This window comes from Amblyomma americanum, chromosome 6, assembly GCF_052857255.1.
Source record: "Amblyomma americanum isolate KBUSLIRL-KWMA chromosome 6, ASM5285725v1, whole genome shotgun sequence".
NCBI classification, from domain to species: domain Eukaryota; kingdom Metazoa; phylum Arthropoda; class Arachnida; order Ixodida; family Ixodidae; genus Amblyomma; species Amblyomma americanum.
This window is the reverse complement of record NC_135502.1, coordinates 129,494,066-129,516,208: the sequence shown is the minus strand read 5'-3', so window position 1 is coordinate 129,516,208 and position 22,143 is coordinate 129,494,066. Positions and strand designations below refer to the sequence as shown.

Below are 22,143 nucleotides of genomic sequence, written 5' to 3'. Positions count from 1 at the left end.
CGCTGATGCTTCGTTTGTCATGCACCTTCACGATGCCCTCCAGTCCAGAACCACCTCATATCCACGCACACCGTTGCTTATATTTGGCGATTTTAATTTCCCTCTCATATCGTAGAATGACCTTGCGACAACATTCAACAAGCATACTATGGCGAGCGATTTTTTGAACTCGTGCCTCACATTTGGTCTATCGCAGCTCGTCGCCAACCTGACAAGGCAGGATAACCATTATTCTAGCGTTCTTGATCTCGTGCTCGCTACTCAGTCTGGCATCATTTCACCGCTTACGCAACTATCAGGCTTGAGTGAGCACTCGGTAATCTACGGCACCTATCACAGTCCCTTATTACGCACTGAAAAATTAACGAAAACATTAACGCTCTACGACAAAGGTGACTACGATACCATGAATAGCAACCTCATCACAGTCATCACGTACACGCTCATCATCGCCATGATTCAACAGAACGTTAAAAAGGCTTCTTAGCAAAAACAAAAGACTCTTCCGATCTGCGAAGAATTCTAATGACGCGCACGCATGCAAAAAGTATCAGGCTGCCGAAAAGTACTTCCTTTCTGACGCAGCACAAGCGAAAAAAACCTTCTTCTCATCCACATTACCTGATATGCCTCACAACAACCCCAGGCAATTTTGGAAGGCCATAAACCCAAAAGCAACCAGCGCCAATATCGCTGTGCGGCGAAAACGGTTCACCTATTTCACACACTGACTCGGCCGAAGCGTTAAATTATACATTTTTATCAAATTTCACCCACAAACCTGTAAGCGACATGCCTGATGGACTACTCTTATTTTGATTATCCTCCTGTGGCGGACATACGTTTTGACCCTAACGGAATAATCGCCTTAATCGATTCCATGGAACTAACTTCATCAGCTGATATGGATGAAATTAACGCAAAAGTTGCCAAGAATACTAAAAACTTTGTAGCCGTTCTTCTTTGTCATATCTTTCAGCAATCAATCGAGTCCGCCATTGTACCTCACGACTGGAAAGTGGGGAAAATCATTCCAATGCACAAGAAAGGCCCTCCATCGTATAGTAAGAACTACCGTCCCATCTCCCTCCCTAGCGTTTGTGGAGAACCTGTTTCCCCCCTATATTTCGACGTGGCCCATCTTCACCATCGTGCATCAGGACAGCACCGCCTGGGCGAGGTGGAATGTCTCCGTCATGGGGGAAGCGAAAACAGCGACGGTAGCGCCACCTCGAAGGTTACGCGAAACTCCGCGTAACCGGAGAGGGTCTCTTCGGGATCTGCCCAGCGTCACGAGCGGTTGCAGCCGCACCCTCTCGTCCCCTTCCGCGGGAGATGCACGGAGATCCGTCGTGTCTTGCCGCTGGACTTGTGGTTCCAGGCAGCGAAGCGAGCGCAGGAAACGCGTGCTCTCGTCGCCTGTTCGGGGATGAATTGGCCCCAAGAAAGCGGCGCGCACGGGAAAACCCGGCCCCCATTGTCGGCGGATACAAATGTTCGCCGCCGATACTTCCGAAGTCGCGCCCCTGCCCCAGCCGGTAAGTCGGAATTCCTTCTTACGTAGCCTTCTATTTCCGAGGAATGCCTCGTTGATGTTTTGTAGCTAGCTGGCCCGCTCTGTTATTAATTTAAAGTGTAATAAATAGCATATGAGTGTTAAGGCTTTATCGTCCCTTCCCTTTGTTCCTTCGAGCACGAACCCCTCCGCGGTTAGCGAGCGGAAACGCTGCATCCGCGGAGTGGGGGTGCGGAAGGCTGTCCCCTCATATTTCCACCATGGCGCCCAACGTGGGGCAAGCTCTTGGGGCGAGGGACGACAGTCAGTTCACTTCGTGGAATGCCCGCCCGGACATAAAACAGCGTTAGGCCTGACACGAATTCGGAGTTGCTAGCAAGGCTAAGATGCTTTATTGACAGCGAGATGAGCGTAATAGCAGCATGGGAGAATTGCCGTGCAGGCTACGCTTTTGATGAGCGTACACCTTTGGTACATCGGTACACTTTTGGAAGGTGAACCTACGAGGTCCGCACATGGAGAGCGAGTCCGAGCCGTCCACGGAGAACCGCAAGCCAGAAGCGAGTGAATGCAGAAGCCTGAAGGGTGGCCCGGTTTTTCTTGTACATTGTTGTAAATATTCTCTGTTCTGTCTCTGACTCTGGGAGCCGGGTGTTATTGCAAGTGTAATATTCCAAGTGTAATTGCAGGTGTAAAAAATAGCATATGAGTGTTAACGCTTTGTCGTCCCCTCCCTTTGTTCCCTTGAACACGAACCCCTCCGCGGTTAGCGAGCGGGAACGCTGCATCCGTGGAGTGGAAGTGCGGGGGGGGGGGGGGGGGGAGGCGGTCTCCCCCATATATATTTCCACACGTTCCCCAGAAACAAATGGAGCACGTAATTTACTCACACATCATGACCTTTTTGCAGGCTTTCAACTTTTTTCACCCTTCTCACCATGGATTGCTGAAAAACCTATCCTGCTCTACCCAATTGACTCTCTTTACTTACGACATCAGCTCTAGTATGGACACTAACACACCCGTTGACGCTCTTTTCTTAGACCTTGAAAAAGCTTTCGACAAAGCTTCTCATCAACGCATCTTATTTAAACTTTCATGCCTAAACCTGAACCCACTAGTATATGATTGGCTCCGAATTTTTTTTACTAACCAAAACTTAATGCTCTAGCCAGTGAAAGTGAATTGCCCCAGCTATCAGAACACGACATCACGGCAATTCATCGATTGCCGGCAAAGCGTGACAAAGTGCCTGGCATCATCTGCCGTTTCACGAGACAGAGCATGAGGGACAAATGGTGGGCTAACAGGCGGGAGTTGACCACTGCGGATGCCAATGTTCACATGTTGGAAAACCTGACCAGGCGAAATCGAGAGCTGCTGAGGGAAGTGAAAGAATGGGCGAAAACAAATCAGTACAAGTATGTCTGGCACAGCAAAGGTAAGATTCTGATAAGAAAGACTGATGGCGCGTCAGCAATGCTAGTGCAGCACTCTTGCGACCTTGGCAAGCTGCAATAAGAAGGGAGAATTGATTTCGAGTTTTTATTTGTTTCCTGCCAAAAATGCAGACTGTAACAGAAAAGAATTATCTACTCCCAGAGAACTTCAAAGATTACCTTGGCCCGGTTTTCCAGACGTCATTCAAATGTCTTCATATCAATGCTCGATCTGTCAGACGTAAAGAAGCATATTTCGACACTTTCTTTCAACAACTAAATGTTCCCATTGACGCTATCATCATCAGCGAAACTTGGTCTACAAATGATTATGATGTCTTTCGAATTCCTGGTTATGAGACATTTTTTCTGAATCGTTACGCTGGTATTGGTGGTGGCGTATCCATATCATTTAAAAAGAAGTGGCGGCCTGAAATATTAGAGCGATTCACAGTTTCTGTGAAAGAATATGAAATCTTAACAATGTGTTTGAACAACACTATTTTTGCAGTGTGCTATCGTCCACCAAAGGGTTGCGTAGCCATATTCTTGAATTTTCTTGAAAGCCTGATTACATTTGCAACCAGTCAGCATTTAAACATTGTCCTTGGTGGCGACCTAAACATTAATATGTTATCGGTTGATGCATCCCAAATGAGTTTAGATTTATTGCTTAGAACACATGGACTTCTGAATGCAATCAAAATGCCAACGCGTGTTACGATCACGTCTTCATCGCTGATCGATTTGTTTATCACTAACCATGACCCTAGTATGATCACATCTGGAGTAATAATTTCTGACATCAGCGATCACTTGCCAATATTTATGTGTGTTAAAAACATGTCTAAAAAGAAACGTAGTTCAACATATTCTTTCCAACTTATATCTGAAAAAACACTGTCCACATTTAGAAACTCGGTAGAAAAGAACAACTGGAGGCCTGTCCTTTTAGAAAATGACGCCAATAATGCTTACGAGGCATTCTTAGGCATTCTGAAGCCGATTTACGAGGCCTGTTTCCCAATATTAACAAAAAAACAAAGGCGTCACAGTCGCAAACCATGGGTCACACCGGAGTTGGTGGCAAAGATAAACACAAAGAACATCCTATACCATAAGTTTATTAAATCGAGAGCTGAATGTAATCTGACAGCGTTTAAAAAATATCGAAACCGCTTGAATACTGAGCTCAAGAAAGCCAGAAACGCCTATTACACAAATCAATTCACGTCAACTTGTGGTCGTGTCGACATTATGTGGAAGCGGCTAAACGCAATTTTGGGGAGAAATAGCAAATCAGGTGAATTAAATATGCTAAATATTGATGGTGTAAGTATAACTGGAAAAGAATTCGCAGATACGTTTAATACGCACTTTGTTTGCGCTTCTAGAAATCAAGTCCCGCATAACAATCTCAGTGATGTTGTTCATATAGGCGACACTGTATTTCTCAAACCGGTTGAAGAAGCAGATGTAACGGCAGCCTTCCACGAACTAAACAATAGCACATCCATTGATATTGATGGCCTCCAGATAAAGCCTATGCGGTATATTTTTGACCTTATTTTACCATACATCACGCATATCTTAAACCTTTGTGTCAGTACCGCTGTATTTCCTCGTAAAATGCAGATTGCACGTGTAACAGCTATCTTTAAAAAGGGTGATAAAAACCAGCTCGGGAATTACAGGCAAATATCTATCTTACCCGTGTTTTCTAAGCTACTCGAAAAAGTAATACTTAGAAACTTTTTGCAGTTTGAAGAAAAACACAAAATTAGAACAGCAGCTCAGTATGGCTTCCGTAAGCACCGCTCTACTGAACTTGCACTATTAGATCAACGAGAATATATATTGAACGAACTCGAACATAATAGGATAGTCATTGGTATTTTTCTTGATTTTTCGAAGGCATTCGACTTATTAAACCATACAATACTTCTTCGTAAACTTGAGCGTTGTGGCTTCCGCGGCCATGCACTATCGCTTGTGCAGTCATACCTCATGGATCGCAAACAGGCAGTGGCAATAAATGGTCTCCTCTCAGATATGCAATCTGTAGGCTGTGGCGTTCCACAAGGTAGCATTTTGGGTCTATTTCTGTTTAATCTTTACATCAATGACATTGTACATGCAACTCCATTCGTTAAATTTATCATCTGTGCTGATGACACCAGTATTTTTCTTGCCGGAGATAATGCAGCTGAACTCACAGATACTGCAAACAATGCACTGAGGCAAATAGAAAACTGGAGTAGCAGAAATGCGTTGCGGATTAACACAGCAAAGACTAAAGTCGTTGTTTTCAGAGGTAGAAACAAGAAGGTCTGTCTCACTAAGAACATATTCCTGCAGTCCGTACCCTTAGAAGTTGTGCCTTCATTTAAAACATTAGGTATATTATTTAATGAAAGAATGTCATGGGATGATCATGTTAGCTTTGTAACAAATAAATGTTCACGTATTATTGGTCTTCTTTACAAGAACCGTGAGATACTGCCGCGAAATGTAGTGCTAATGCTATATAATTCATTGATACAATCTCATTTCAGCTATTGCCATTTAACCTGGGGTGCAACAACAGCAGGCAATCTTCAGAAACTACACTTATTACAGAAAAAATTTCTAAGAATTGTTGAAAATGTTTCGCATACCTACCATACGGCCGCACTTTTCTTAAAGTATAACTTACTACCAATTACTAAGCTTTATGACTATCGCCTGAGCAAGTGTGTGAAAAACGAGGTGTTGAAGAACATATCTTTTCTATCAAAATTAGCTGGTTTAGAAAAACGAGATGCAATGTACAGCACAAGAAATATAGCACAATGGAACGTAAAAACATACAGAACTTTCTATGGTAATCAAACATTAGAAAATAAACTACCACGACTTCTTAACAAACTCGCACAAAACGATATTGATCTCCAAAACACAACACGCCACAAACTGTTCGAGTATTTTTTTTTTTTACACTACACCTAACCTTTTTTCTGTGATTTGTCTACCTAATTCTTCTTTCTTTCACCATCATTGTAAGTTTTCTTTCCAGCCAGGACAATGCTGTTGATTTTATGCTGACTACTGTAACCGGATAACAGCTCTGCTATATGTATTTTTTTTTCTCTTTTGTTATCTGTATTTTCTGTATTTTCTTTATTGTATTGTATTGTATTTTCTTTATTTCTTTACTGTATTGCTGTCAAAGTTGGGGCCCGGGGCTTTGTCAAGCTGTCAAACGGCAGCTTTTACTACGGGTCCCCGCCATCATCTGTACCATGGTGGCAAATAAATTTGAATTTTTTGAATTTTTTGAACAGTTTGTATGGGCTAACAATCGCGCATCTTCCATCTATCTTGTTACCTCAGGCGTACCACAAGGCAAGGTTTTAGGGCCGCTATTATTCTTAATTTACATTAATGACCTCCCAAATATTCTGTCTTCCACCGTTCGTTTGTTCGCCGATGACAGCGACATTTACCGGAGCATCACTAATAACAGAGACACTTACCATCTGCAATGCGACATAAAACTTGTGGAAGAGTAGCGCGCAAACTGGCTAATGTCCTTAAACGTTATAAAACAACTCTAATATCATTTCATCGTCGTCAATCGTATCCTGCTCTTAACTACACCCTTCGCGGTTCCACGATATCTCACGCATCTTCATATAAATATTTAGGAAAGCTGCGAACTGGGCGAGTTGGTATTGATTTCAGCGTCTTTCAAGCGCCTAAAAAACTTGGAGGTGTTTGCAGGCAGGTGGAAGAGAAGGCTAAGGCAACAACCGCGAAGAAAAAGACTGGGGGTTGTCAGACCAACCATAAGAGCCCTTTTGTGCCCTGTAATGTGGGGGTTGTCTACAGGATTCCGTGCACTTGCGTGTTGAGTTATATTGGCCAGACAGGACGTTGCATCAACGCTCGTCTTAGTGAGCACCACAGGTCCCGAGATAATGGGTCTTCTTGTAACCTTACCCGTCACTGGAGAGAACGTACTTGCACCCCTCTGTTGTCTAACACCGTCATCCTAGGAAAACATAATGACAGCCTAACGCGGGAAATTTTGGAGGCTTTTCACACCCGCTTGAAACCTGATAGCTGCAGTAGTGATCCTTCTGTCACTCTAACTGATAAAGAGATGTTGTTTTTATCCGGGCAAGATGTGTAGTCTCGCGCTCGTGCTGATTGTCACCTTTGTGGGCATGATTAGCAGCTTTGTGTCGTTTTCTTTTGGTTTTCCCTCTTGTTTGTGTTTGGCGTTCTTAGTATTTAAGATGCTTTGACATGAATTAAAAATCCTGTTGCGAGTCAGCGCTTGTGGTGTCCTTTCTTCGTTGTGTCCCGTTGTTTTATTGCACTGTTCAAATATAAATATTTGGGAATCAGCCTAGCACAGGATTTCTCTTGGACCATCCACATAATGAACATAATCAACAGAGCTAACCGTGTTTTTGGTGATCTGAAACGTAACTTGAGTTTGGCACCTGCTTCCGTAAAACTGTCCGCCTATTTTACTCTTCTCCATCCTAAACTTGATTATACGTGCTCAATCTGGGAGCCCCCCCAAAAAATAACCTAGCCAAAACCCTCGAGTCCGTCCAGAGCCGCGCGGTAAAATTCGTATATTCCGATTATTCATATCATACGAGCGTAAGAGCATTGAAAACAAAACCTAACCTGCCCTGCCTTGAGTCCCGTCGGAAAATTACCAGACTATGCCTTTTCTACAGGTTTTACTCTTTTCCTTTGAGTCATTTCGTTATCACCCCTGCACACCGCCTATCACTTCGCATCAGTCATCCGAAAGCTGTTCATACACCTCGAGCATTCACTTCTGCGCATCTGAAATCATTATTCACCCAAACCGCTAGACTGGAACAACCTGCCCGCTGAAGCTTTCATCCGTCCTGGCCTGGAATCCTTCAAATAATCCATTACTGGCTTAATTAAATGATATGTTAGCCCCCCCCCCCCCCCCCCCCCATGTAGTTCCCCTAGTGGACCTTTGAGGTACTAATAAATAAATTGCTTTCTCTGTCTCCGTAGCACCAACTTCCACTTGCTACTTTTCTTTCGCACCAATATCTGTGTTTAGAGCGTCTGGTGCGATGAGGTTGCCGTCTCACTCATCAGTGGCTCCAGTTCGTCTAGGAATAGCTTCATGTGTGGTATTCAAACGGCTCCATAACCTGAATGAATATTTACATACGCTTCTTTACCGCAAGAGGCAGCTTTCAAAGACGGTTGTCTTTGCGAACAGGAAGTTGTTTCTGTATTTGTGGTGGATACAAACATATACTCTCGTGCCGTGAAATGCTGCGCAGGAAAGTAGTAACGACCGTACACCGTAATAGCAATTTCTTTTTGCTTATAGATCCCCGCTGTCACTGTTTCATTAGATCGACACTGTGTATTTGCTACTCTGCATTTGCTACTCTAGCATGCGGATGGAGAAATCGGCGAGTTGGTTTCGGTCGATAATTACTACGGCGCGAAAGGCACAGATAGAGGACAGAACGGTGACATTTGACGTCCGGCCCCTCCTATATCATTTGCCTTTAGCGCTCTGGTAATGCCGACTGCTTACTGGTCGTACAGTACAGCTTGCTTCTGAAAGGATTGAGGCAATAAACTAGAAATAACTTTGTGCAGCAGAAAATGGAGACAGTGTGGGAGGGTAGTTGGGGGGAGGGGGAATCTCTTCGAACAATTGCTGTAGAAGTGACAGCAAAAAGTAGATAAAGAACAAAAAGTATGCCTCGTGCCTCTAATGCAAGGCACTTATTGGAGAAATAGAGAAACCTATGTTGTTTGAAGCAACAGCATACTCGTACAAACGATGGAGGAAATCGCATAAAAACTGCATGATATAAAATGCTACACGTTAAACGAATGCACAAGAATCCGAACTTCCGAGAGTAAAAGTTACACGATGCAACCCGGTATTAACGCTTCTACCACGTGAGATACCTGCCGTGATAATGTCGCCTTTCATTTTTGTAGCACACAAATAAATGCGAAATATCTATAATACTCTGGAATTTTAACTTCTCGACAAGCTTCAGCTGGCCTCGCCCCTCCAAACTTGATGTAAATAAATGGAATCGTAACACCTGGAGACATAGTTATAGCAGCTGCTGCCAGAGACCCGAAAGGTACGACATGACGAAAAAGCTAACCATTTCGCCTAAATAGCCTAAACTTTTAACGAGGTGCTGTTAAATTAACGGTTCACTTAATGATTTTACCATCCGTGCAGCAGCTCAGTGGCTCAAGCCATAAAAACTAGGATAGGAAAGGAGACACAGAGCGCAAGCAGACAGGACTAGCGCAGACTTTCAACTGGAGATAATTGCAAAAAACTAACGCCACCTAACTATCATTACCGACTACACACATGTGCGCATACTTTCACGCCACCGAAACCAACTGAAACCAAGCGATAAATTGCATTTCTGTATCGTATACATGAATTGAAACCACGCTGACAGACTTGTCACGGGCTTTATTTCACTATCTTCGAGGCTTCAATAATTCCTCGTGCCGTACTGACTATTGCATAGCCTATTATTTTGGTGTTCATGAAAAGCGGTGCGCAATCGCAAGATTTCGAGTATACTGTTGGATGTTTTCCGCCATCCGATACCATCGGGTTCCAGCGCTCACTATGCGCTGATAAATTCAGCTCGGTGACTTTGACGTTCGGTTGCTGAAAAGCAAGGCCAGGGAGTGAACTCCTGTCACGACGACCGCATTTCAATCAAGGCGGATTTGAAGACCGTCCCTGTGCTGTGTGAAGTCAGTATACGCGAGAAAAAAAATTGGCAGGCGATTGGCGTGCTGATCGACGGAAACCATTCGACTTTCATTCCCCTTTGCATGACTCGACACACCGCACACGTCTCTTTACATCCACCTTTATTGTATGTACACTAAGTCTTCTTGGTACATACGTCTTTACACTTGACTCTTTTCTTCATTTGGTCTCTGACTCCCCGTTCGATCTCCAGTATCCATCGACACTCGGTTCTGGCGGTGGTTCGCGCACAGCCACTTCAACAGAATACTGGCATCGGCGTGCGCACGCCGTTCTGTTATCTCCGTTCCCTTATGCTGCTGCCTTTCCTCCTCACCCTCCACCTTCCAGGGCAGCCACCCGCAGGGCTGTTCCTGTGGCAACCACCCTCGCACGACCACTCTCGGTACCTCCTCCGTCCGCGGTCACCCCCCCCCCCCCCCCCCCCGTTCTTCCCGTGACATTGATTTCCCTCTCTGCACTTTGCCAACAGAGCCGGGTGGTTCTGCAGAGAATAAGCTTTAGAGTGACGGACACTTTTACGCCATGGAGGTTCTAATGCCATCATAACACCACACGTTGTCAAAAATTCGTTTACAGTGTAGAGATATTTCTGCAGAAGTTAATTTCCAGACTCTGCAGTGCCCGCGCGCAGAGCACGCTCCGATGCGATCGCGCGCAACATAATCCATTGACAAAACGGCAAAGCCGTACTGCCGCAGTGCCCCTTGCGTGCACAGGGAAAACTAGTGCGGACCGACACGCGCGTGGCGGCGCAACGGAAAGACTCCCTAAAACGTACCGCCAAATACAGATTACGCTCCAAAACAAAGGTACACAGCATGGGAATGACGCGGCAATTGAGAAACGCACCTTACTGGTATAGAACCACCAAGAATTGGCAGTGCAGTGTCGTCATCGTTTTAAGCAGACAGCGCTATTGCAACTTACAATCCCTCAGCCGTTCTTGTAACGGTAACGGTATTGTGTACTTCAGATCGTCATTAAACCGATATTCTTTCGCAGTAGTCCGCAGTTCAAGCGTAACCAAGACCATGGTCATACTAGCGCGAAAAATTCAGAAAGCGAATGTTTACAACACGCTGCCAGAGTCGAGTTAATAAACAAGATGCACCTTCTTTCCCACGAGGCTTCGAGAAAAGGAGGTTGAGCAGTGTCATTAATGATACATTACGACGACGTCCGTGGCCCCGGTGCAATGTTATCCCGCCGCTAGGGGAGCCGCAAGGACGGTGTCGCCACAGTCGGCTGGCTTCGCTGCTCGCCCCCATAAGCTTCCGATTCGAACGAGTGCGTACCGCTTGTTCCATCTATATCACGGTGATCTATATTCATGAGTGCAGCTGCGGAGGCGGCTCCTTGTCGCCCGGTTTGTCGCCGGCACCGGAACTGTCGCAAACTGTGTAGTGGCTTCGATCCCCGCCTCGGCGTGGGCGAACAGGCAAGGCATGGGGGCAAGGGAGGCGCGCAGCAGCCGGCTGATTTGCGTGCGGCCGTGTGCCTATGAGTCACACTCTGCGCAGCTGGTGTGTCTTCTGCGAACCTTGTGAGAGATTAGCACGACAGCTATAGAGCCTCAAATGCTTCGTTTACGTAACGCCGGAGGCAAGAGTCGGCTGAAAATTTTTGCGTCAGCGGAAATCGAAATTAAGGAACCGATATGAGCCATCTTCATTCATTCATTCATTCATTCATTCATTCATTCATTCATTCATTCATTCATTCATTCATTCATTTTTGAGAGAAACCGGTAGAGCGTGTATCCATATACATATTTAATTTTCCTGTCTGGATAGCCGAGGCAAAAGGCGTATTCATAGCCGAGGCAAAAGGCGTATTCATACGCCTGACAAAGCCTCGGAACCGTTATCACACACACTGCCTCAGACAACGGCTCGACGATCAAAAGTGACACGGCACTGATGGGGATAAAAAGCAAGAAAGCATAAAAAGAAACAAAAGCAAAAAGGTTGTGTTGCACTAAGTACAGTATTAAACGATGTACACGCACTAACGAAAGCAAAACGGCCAAAATACAGGGATATACACATGTGATCTGCACATGGAATGCATGCAATAAGCTCACTATTACAAGTGGAATAACACTACAATAACACTACGAAGAATAACGCTAATCCTATAACACTAAGAAAATCATAATTTTAGCGGGAACTATGCGTAGCGTGATTATAAGCATGACTGCACAGCGTAGGTACGCACTACACAAGGCGAGACAGATTCATTTCATATGCGTATTATACACTGAGAAGATACACAAGATACACTATATATTGGCCCCCATAACAGTAGACGGGCTCAAAGGGGAAGGCCAGGACAAATGATAGGCCTGTACTTCTCCGCTATGCCGTTGTTCTCTTGCGCTATGGGCAAGGTATCTCAAGTGACAAACGACCAGCTAGCTCGAAATATGTCCTCTGGGAAGAAATCCGTCTGCTAGTGGGGTCTGAAACGGTATCTGTACGCCAGAGCCAAAACAGGTTGAAGTATGCCCTAATCACTAAGGAGTAAAAATTTTAAGGTTGGCCAGTCGTACGCAACTGGCCCTTCAAGAGAACAATGCAAAGGTCACAGCATTAGACAAACCGTGGAGCGCGTGTAAGCGCTAGCAGTTCTCTAGGTCGTATGTATATATATATATATAAACGTGCCAAGAAGGTCGGCTTCGAAGGCAACGAGTGTACGTGGCCCTAACCACTGCGGTTGCTCGCTGTCTGGCGGACTTTCCAGGTGCAGTTCCAGGCACTGTATGTCACGCGTGGCATCGCTTTGACGTCCACAATTCCGCCATTCGGTGCAGGTTGGCCCAACTGTGCTTGCCACTAGGATTCGGATTCGGCATATCATGGCATCGCCGCTGTTTCGCCGTAAAGCGTGTCATGTTTTGAGGTGGGCACACAGACGCCAAATAATCGTTTTGGTTAGGCTACGTTCGCGCAGATAACTGTACACTTTTTAAACGGCCACTGTGGACTCAGTGAAGGTGGTTGTATTGATAGATAAGCGCATTACGACCACATGCGCACCCTGTGTTGCATATCATCTCGCCAGATGAGTGCCATCCACTCTGTGAGTAGTCACCTCTAACCCACACCACTCCAAGCGATTCATTGTATTCTGACATCATCACCCTAAATTCGCACTTTCACTCTCCTTTTAGTTTCCTTTTCTCCTTCCCCATTAGGGAGTAGCAGCTAGGCCAGGGTCGGCTTACCGCCGGCCGACCTTTCCACCTTCCCTTTAATTAAATTACTTTTTCTCTCTCTCTATTCCTCTCTACAACGACAGACGTTACTCTCTATAAAAACGGCGCTTGTAATACAGGTGTCGTCACCAGCGGCCGATTTCGCGAGTATACTGCGGTGAGTCGACACAGATTTTTTTTTCATTTTGCGCTGATCCCAGAAGCTAGGCCATTCACTTGAAAACGAGGACCACGGAGTCCCTTATTGGTGCAGGCGTCACGAGTTTGAATCGAGTTGCGGGGAATTTTAATGCGAAGCATCATTTAGCTGCCTCAACTATATTTCGCGGTGTGGCCGTCTTCAATGCGCGAGCACACCAAGCGTGCCCACTGGGAATGCCGGCGGGCGCTCAGAAACGACAAGCAGATAGAAGGAAACACCCTATCGGTATAGTTTTGCGGCACTGACTCGAGCCTTTTCTCCCGTCGTTCCTGTGCCCTCTCAGCGGTGCCTAATCGCAGCTGTACGCTTCGTTCCGCCGCCCTTACAAAAATTGTTTTCGACAGTCTATATACTGTCCATGGAGTTCTGTCTCCAAAGTCTATAGACTCTCTATAGACGTACCCTAGAGAACAGTCTACAGGCAATACAAATCCTATAGACAGTCTATAGACAATCTATAGATTTATGACCATACACTTTTAGTACGCTTTTGTGTATAGACAGTCTTTCTATCATCTCTAGAAATGTCTATAGGAAGGCAATGGCCTATTAGACGTCTATAGACTGTATATAGTTCATTTTTGTAAGGGCGGCATCAATGCCCACGATGATCAAAGCTCACATCTCGCGTACGACAGACAAATCGGCCACTCTGCTACCACTGCGGGGAACGCCACCACTTCATCCGCAACTTCCCCTACCACAGTAGAGTCCAAGGGGGTTCTCACCCGTCGCACCCGGACCGCGCTACCGTGGGCGACCGCAGGAGATCGAGTAGTATTTAGCCGCTAACGCGCAGCCTTCAACCTCGCAGCGACGCCAGTCCCGGTCGCCATTCCCAGGGCGGTTCTCTTCTCCCAGCCGCCCATCGTCCTCTGGCCAGTTCAGAGGTTACCCACACCGGCAAAAATGAAAACGGTGTCCCCACCGCTACTGCGCCGAGTCAAGGGCCTTTACTCGAGGATTTGCCACAACGACCTGATCCAACGACTCCAACGACGCACTGTTACAGACTGGTTTCCGCAGAAATTCCTGTTAAAGCCGACAATCATGACGGGACCGCACTCGTGGATACCGGCGTTGATATTTTTTTCCGTAACGAGCAGCCGGTCAGCCACGACCCTTATAAAAGTTCTGACCCCTTGGTCTGGACCGCAGATCCACACAGCTGGTGGCCGCGTGGTGTTGCTTCAAAGAATTGGTACTCTATTTGGATTTCCTTCGGGTGTACAGTGCAGTCATCAACTCTCTGGAGCTAATCGTGTCGTTTTCCGCTAAGCGCATTGTTCACGACTATTTGGAGCCACGCACGACGAAGCGCGTTTGTGACGACCAGAGATTGATCCCTTCAAGAGCCAGCATTCTTATACCGTAGTGTGTGATTACTGCTCCGGCACTCGTGGCATTGCTGAAGACAACATGTCGCTGCTCCTGGGTCGGCATGTCTGTAACTCGCGGACTTGCTGAACTGAACAACAGACGCGCCGGACTTCTGGCAACGAATTTTGGTTCTGAGCCTGAGCGTTTGATGAGCAACACAGCGATTGCGTATTTCGAAGAACTTCGCGAATGCGCCGGACAGTGCGTGTTGTCCGAAATCACAGAATCAGTAGAGGAACCGGGTGCTCCCATTAATGACGACGTAAGCACGAACCCCTCGACTAATCATAAAAGGTGCGCGGAGAGCATTATCGAAACTTTCCGCTACTGTTTTGCCTCGACCCCCAAGGTTAGGCAGACACCGCTCACAAAGCACCGAATTATAGTTGACAAAAGTCAGAGAACCTTTTAAACTTTTATTGGTGCTCACAGAAAATACAAAAACAACATAAATGAGAAAAAGAGAAAACCCAGACGAGCATCCCTTTGCCAGGATTAATGACAATTCAAGATAAGTGAATAGGACCGGACCTAAATGCTCAAAATAAAAAAAGAAACAATTCAAAGGAAAAACCAGAGCAGTAAAAAAAATTAACTAGAAACGTGACAAAACCAAAGTCGTAGTAAAGTCGAGGTTTCAGTAACAATCGCACACAGTCAAATCACAGATCAGGGAAGTAAAAATCAGGGAAGAGAAAATCAGTGATGTAAAAACAAATTCAAAACAAAAAAAAACCAAAGTCGCACCGCAGTCATAGTCGCAGTCACAGCCACCCACTCAAAGCACAATATGCAGGCCACGACGAAAGGCAGCCATGCCCAGCAGAGGAGCACGGAGGCCTGCTCTGTGCAGAGCTTACGTTAGAAAAATGAGACGAAGGAAAGAAATCCACGTGTTTAATTAGGAAGTAGCCTCCTTATCGGATCTCTTCGAAAATCGTGATTCCAACAGCCGGTAAGGTCGAGAAATACTCCACAACATGGCCTGTTGTTTTAGTGGCAAATAAATATGGAACTCTACGGTTGTGTGTCTGCAAAAAGTCACCAAAAAAGAACTTTAGGTTCTGCTTCGCGTTGATGACTCTCTGGACCGGCTGCGCCACGCCAGATACTTGTAATCGTTCCATTCACGCACGCGGTGGCTATTGACAATTAGAGGTGGCCGAATGCAATCGGAAGAAGACCTCCTTTATTACCCCGGACGGTTTGCACGAATTCCGGATGCACCCTTTCAACCTGTGCTCGGCTCCTGCAACTTTCCAATGGATGATGGGCACCGTGCTTTCCAATCTGAAATGGAAGTCCTGCCTCGCGTGCCTGGATGATGTGATTTTCTCCGATACGTTCGAAGAGCACCTGAGGTGCCTATGTACTGTTTTTAAAACCATTGAAAGCAACTATCCCTCAAGCCCAAAAAGTCCCACTTCGCTTTCCAAGAGCTGAGTTTTCTGGCACACATTGTAAGCGCTGAGGAGGATAGCCCAGACCCCGATAAGACAGCCATCCTCACTGCTTCCCCCACCCCAACTGATAAGCGCAGTGGGCACCACTTTGTTGGTCTCGGCGCCTCCTTTTGTGCAGCACTTCTCCCAGATAGCTGAGCCCCAAACCCACCTCACGTAAACTTCAGAACTTTCTTTTGGCGCCTGAAAGCAAACACGAGCATTCGCAGGCATCCGAAATCATCTCCAAAGTACACCCGTACTTGGTCACTTCGACGAGTCAGCCGACACACAACAGCACACCGACGCAAGCGACGTCGGCCTCGCAGTGACAGGATGCAGTGACAGGATGGTCTTGAGCTCGTAATTGCTTACGCAAGAATGCCTAGCAATTATGTGGCCAGTGACGAAATTTCGCCCGTAATTGCATGGCGGCCCTTTCAGAGTCGTCAGCGACCATCAATCCCTGTGTTCGCTGGCGAACCTCAAAGGTACCTCAGGGCGGCTCGCACTCTGGAGTCTTCGACTGCAAGAATTCGGTGCCACCATCGTCTCTAAGTCAGGAAGGGAGCGCAGTGATGCTGACTGTCCGTCCCGTGTTCCTATCCAGCACAACTGAGCTGATTCTGAAGACGGTTTCTTTTTCCTGGCGCTATATCTACGTCCATTCTCACTCAACAACAACATGACGAAAGCGATCTGCGCCCCCTCATTGAGCATCTTGATGGAAGCGTTTAGTCTACCTCTCGATTTTTCTCGCATGGACTGCCGTCGTTTTGTTTAAGAGACAGTGCTTCTATGTAAAAAAAAAAAAAACTATGGTCCGACAGAAGCTGTTAGTCTGCTTGTCGTACCTACGTCATTTCGCAACGAAGTCCTGCAGGCGTGCCACGATGACCCTTCTGGTCACCTCGACTTTTCCAGAACATTGGCGCTTATGCGCCAAAAGCAATGCTGGTCCAGGGCTGCTGTAGTTGTCAAGCGTTACATCAGAGCTTTCTCCGGGTGCCAACGTCGCAAGACGCCGCCGACTAAAGCAGGCGGACTATTTCAGCCTTTTGAGGTGAAGTAGGAGACAGACGGCCTGATTCTTATAGCCTCTGACCTCCGACTGTCCACCCAATATTGCAGTTTATCTTTTTAATATCGTATATCTGACGACAATGATGTAAATAACTGCTGCAAATAAATGTGCATAGTCTAAAATGGGACGACCTCATCTCTACACCGCAACGTGTCGCTTAGTCAGGAACTTAGCTCTATCATCACCACGGTAAAAGAACGTTCTTCCACCGTGGTCATCATCAAAGCCACGAACAGCAGGACGAGTCAAAAGAGGAAAACGAACCGGGGCGGTTAGCGGCAAGAGGTCTCCTATATTAGTATTGAATTTTTTTTCAACTTTCTTCATTGAAAAATGGGGGTTTTCATGGTATGTTCATGGTATGTGCGGCCGTTCACCTTGCCCCATGCCTGCATCCGTCCTGTGACGTTAAGAACCACATATCATGCTATACCACGTCGTACCGTACCGTACAGCGACATACCATGCCATACCATACCATACCATACCGTACCTTACCGTACCGTACCGTACCGTACCGTACCATGCCATGTCATGTCATGCCATGCCATGCCATGCCATGCCATACCATGCCATACCATACCATACCATACCATACCATGCCATGCCATGCCATACCATACCATTACATATGCGAGGTTGTATTACAATTGTGCTCCATGTCGAGGCTCCGTCAAAACAAACTAATTTCTTTGAAATGACGCTGAAGACAACTACATGCATATATTGTTTTCATTGATATTTGATTATTTGACACTTTCTCGGTATTTGGACTTTTTTCTAGTAAAATACTCATCCCACGAGTTGATTCAACTCATGAAGTCCTAACCTAAAGGAACGCGCCGTCTTTTTTAAGTGAATTGAGATGTAGCGTAGCCTCTTTGATCCGCAATTTTGCACATGCATTTCACTCACGAAATCGGGCAGTGGTGGCGACACCATTTTCTTGGGGAGTGGCCCCTTTATGATAAGAACGCAGTACCCTGTCGACACAGGAAAGCATCTATTTGTCCTCAGTCTCTGTTGGGTAAGTCTCTAAATCGAAGGATTTACCGCTGCATAAACTATAGATAAAGATCTCCTAATAGTTCATGCTCACAAGGTCAAAAGAAATGAGAAAATGTTGAAACTTATATTGAGGCTGACACACTTCGTGCAAAGGTTAGAAGTGTTTCATTAATAAATAACATGGCTTCGTCTTTCGACCTCCGGTGAATTTATATTGCTGACTTCTTGATTTTCCTTCTGGTTTAATTTGCACATGAGCAGTGCGAAATTCCCTGGAACACCTTCAATAAAAAAATGCGGTGAGATTCATGAAAGAGGGCGTCATTGCATACTGACGCTATCGCGGATAAAGGGCATCACGAGCTTCAGTAAAACCCTCTGTTAACATCTCGCTTGAATAGCGCGAACCTCGTTGTGGCAGCACCACCTGACTGAACAGTCCATTGCTTTTTCCCCCCAAAGAACAATTTCAGGTGGGCTTTCGTCTCGTTATTTTTAGTGTTTTGAGTGACCGTCGTTCTGATTTGATTGGTGAGAGCTGCGACTGGAAACGTGCGCACAAGCACGGAGTTCACGTCGTTCCAATTATCGATCGAGCGAACATTTTTCGACGCGTAATTGCGACGACCGGCCGACGCAGTCTATCGCATAGAAAAAAAAATTAATGGCCGCTTTTGAATGCTGCCGTTACACGGAACGGCTCCCAATCATGCAACCCGGTCAGAGAACTCCTTCCGTTTTCTTCGTGAATGGTTGTTGCTCCGCTGATTCGTCGCTGTTGGCCCTTGGATTGTTCCAGTAGCGTGAATACCATCTTCAAAGCTTGGCGCTCGTCAGGCAGATGGGGAACGGCCTATCTCGTCCCAAAGAATGGCTTCGTTTTTCGATAACGATCTGCCGCCGCGGGCTAGATTGCAGAGGCGTGCAGCCTCTTTGCCCCTATAAAGAAAATAACGGAGTTAAACCGGGAAGCCAAACGCGAACCCGCTTTAAATGCAAACTCGGAGCAAACCAGCTTTCCTTCCGCCGTGCCTAGGTGTGCCTGGCAAAAGCAAAGAGAGAGAAGGATGAGCGTGGCTTAATATTAAAGAAACAAAGCACAGAAAACTGCCCGACGAAGGCCGCCCCGAACGAGTGTCAAGGGCCTCTCGCGTCCCAAGTTTGCCCGCTCCCTTGCCTCACGCACGCGGCGGGCGTGGCTCGTTCACTGGCTTGCTTTTACACGGTTCGCCTCGTTTACATAAAAGCGGCACGGCCGCCAAAAGAGGTGCCTTGCCTTTTTTTTTTCTATGTGTGCGCCCAAATTCGGGTTCTCCCTCGCTTCGCTTGCGCGCGGAATCCACCAAAGGAGCAACGGGGGAGCGGCCGTTAGTGTGCATGAAGAAAAGTTGAACAAAAAAAGATGGAATAGCGCCACCCGTCTTCAAGCTGGGTCACGCACGCTTTAAGACGTCTTTAGATACAAAGAGAAAAAAAAAACGAGAAGTTCAGGTCGAACTTCGCCGCGATGCTCTGCCGCAGTGTTAGCTGAGTCGAACTGCTTCAGAAGTCTTGGCCAGCCTCCAAGCAGATATTTTCATGTGGCGATGACGATATGCGAAACGCAGAGTATACGGAAGCAATATATGGAAAGGTTGGCGCAGGTCTCGATACGAACTCTTTGCTGGGCGAAGTTCTGTGCTACAAAGAACCGAATAACGCTCAACCAGCGGCAGTGATTGCAACAAGTACGCTCGGCAGTGGTGGAAATCAGGATGACCACCAGCCCGTCGGCGCACTCTATTTCAAGATGACCAAGAAGGTTCCAGTTGACGCGCATCAACCAAAGCGAAGATTCCTGAAGATCCTAGAAGCTACTGAGCGCGATCATGGTCGTTCCAGAAGGACCTGTTATCCTTTGGCGTAGATAACTGATTGTGATATGGCTGCCAACCGGGGGAAATAAATACAGACCCTTGAAATGTAAACTAAGAAAGCTTCGCGAGATTGTTTGCTTGAATACTTCCAACTGCTCTTTAGTGGGTGAAGATAATGTACAGGGGCGAACAAAGCGGATCCTAGGCGCTCTGCTGTTCGCATTTCTTTTCATCACGCTTTTAGTTGGATGGTAGCATAAAGACACTAGACTCGTCCGTGATGCGTTCTAGGACGACTTTAACGCCTTTTTTTTTTTACCACCCAGGTAAAAGCGCGGTCAAAAAAAATTCGAACAGCGGAGAGCATAGGCGCTGCTTTTTTGGCGTTTCTTTCCATCGCGATAGTGAATGCATGCGTTAACCAGCTGCGCGGTAACACCTGGAAACAACAGAAACCAAACATACACGTTAAGCTCAGGGTTGTTTGTTGCCACAATAATTTCTCCTTAAATAGCCAGATGGAACTAAACGTCGTGAAAGCGTTTTTATGTTGAATTGGGCTGGTGGCAGCCTGTTTTAAATGATTATTGAGCATGGATTACTAAACATTTTATTATTACACGTGATCCTAAAGCTGGCTTACTCGCGAGTCCTTGTTTGTTCTGTATTTTTTTCTCTAACAACTACCAGAAGGCATTCACTACACTGTGCATATAACAGGCTTCGGGAAGAAGAGGAGAACTTTTCAGTGAGTGATAGAAAACCGTTGTAAGAAAACCATTAAAGGCATGTTTCTTGTCCCTGTTTTATTAACTATGAAGTCCAAAATCTGTCAACGATAATTCTTGCCTCCAATATCACAATAGGAAGCCGAGAGGATCGGGGCAGATGAGCTCAAGCCAGGTGTATTTGCTGGCAGCCTGCGGATGAGTACTCCATTTCCTGCTGCCCTCACAGAGACCATGATGCCCAATTTTCTTGAATGCACATACTGTCATGAAGCAGACGAAGCTGGCAGTGGCGAGAGACAGAGCGCTCGCGCTAGGCCAGCAGCCATTAAATCGTCTCTCTGCCGTAGGTCACCACGTCTCATTCTTCGGCTGGCCCCCACGTAACATTTCTGGTTTATGGTTTATAGGAGTTTAACGTCCCAAATCAACTCAGGCTATGAGGGATGCCGTAGTGAAGTGCTCCGGAAATTTCTACCACCTGGTGTTCTTTAACGTGCACTGACATCGCACATTACAAGGGCCTCTATAATTTCGCCTCCATCGAAATTCGATGGAGGTGCGGGGTACCACTCGCCTCTCATTCTCCTGCTCATTGTGCTTCGGAGTCCTGTGTCTGCCTTCCTTGTTGTGGTAGCAGAAAACAATCATTTCCCTTTTCTCTCGACTTCAACGAAGTACCTGCTCACAGCGACCTCTGGAAAAGTAGGCGTGCTAGCGTCCTTGTTTTTAGGTTACCACAGAAACAAGTCTTTGTGATTTCACGCTCAGTTAGTTACATATTTACATTATCTTTGTGTTGTGAGGTCGTCACTCATCAGATCGGAGTTTCTGAGAGTATCCCAATAGTCCTAATCGTTGATGAGGCCATCACTGCGAGGCACAAGTGCAGCAGTCGCGGTGCACTGTTCCCTAGACGACATTTCAGGCGAAAGTGCGTGCTGTTCAAGCACCCTGTCAACAACATATCGTAGCCTGTAGGCAGCGGGTGTACCTCTTTGACGTCACTCAAAGCTTTTCGGTGTGGCGATTGATGACGGTGGGAGGTGCATCAGAGTCTGAATTCCAGTCGCTGATAATATCACTAAAGCTTCCAGGGAGCTCGAACTCTGGATAGATTATAAGCTGCTGCGTTATTCAATGTAATTCTAAACTACAACATGTAGAACTACTGTGTCATGGTCCTTGTAGTGTGGTGGCGCGGCATTATAGGGTAGCTTAAAGGGGCAAACAGGCAATGTGGCAGGTGCAACACTAGAAATCTTTTTACCGTGTTTCGCGAACGTCTCAATTGGAGCAGCCCGGGCGAATTTTTACTGATGCGAAAATCCACTGTCTTGAGATTTTACAAGCCATATCGTTCCGCCATCTTTCTGACATATGTCTGTTCCATAAAACTTCCTATTTTTCTGTTCTGTGGGATCCAGCGAAACTGACTCAGA

At 46.3% G+C, this 22,143-nt stretch overlaps 1 protein-coding gene across 1 annotated transcript in view; it reads left to right on the top strand.

Annotated features, from left to right (window-relative positions):
- The first annotated feature begins 1,448 nt into the window (after positions 1-1,448).
- The window catches only part of LOC144094101 (uncharacterized), a 72,018-nt gene continuing 51,323 nt past the window's right edge, over positions 1,449-22,143 (top strand). Inside the window, exon 1 of the mRNA XM_077628012.1 lies at positions 1,449-1,538. Coding sequence (XP_077484138.1) covers positions 1,494-1,538 — 45 coding nt within the window. The 5' untranslated portion in view covers positions 1,449-1,493. The remainder of the gene's footprint in view (positions 1,539-22,143) is intronic.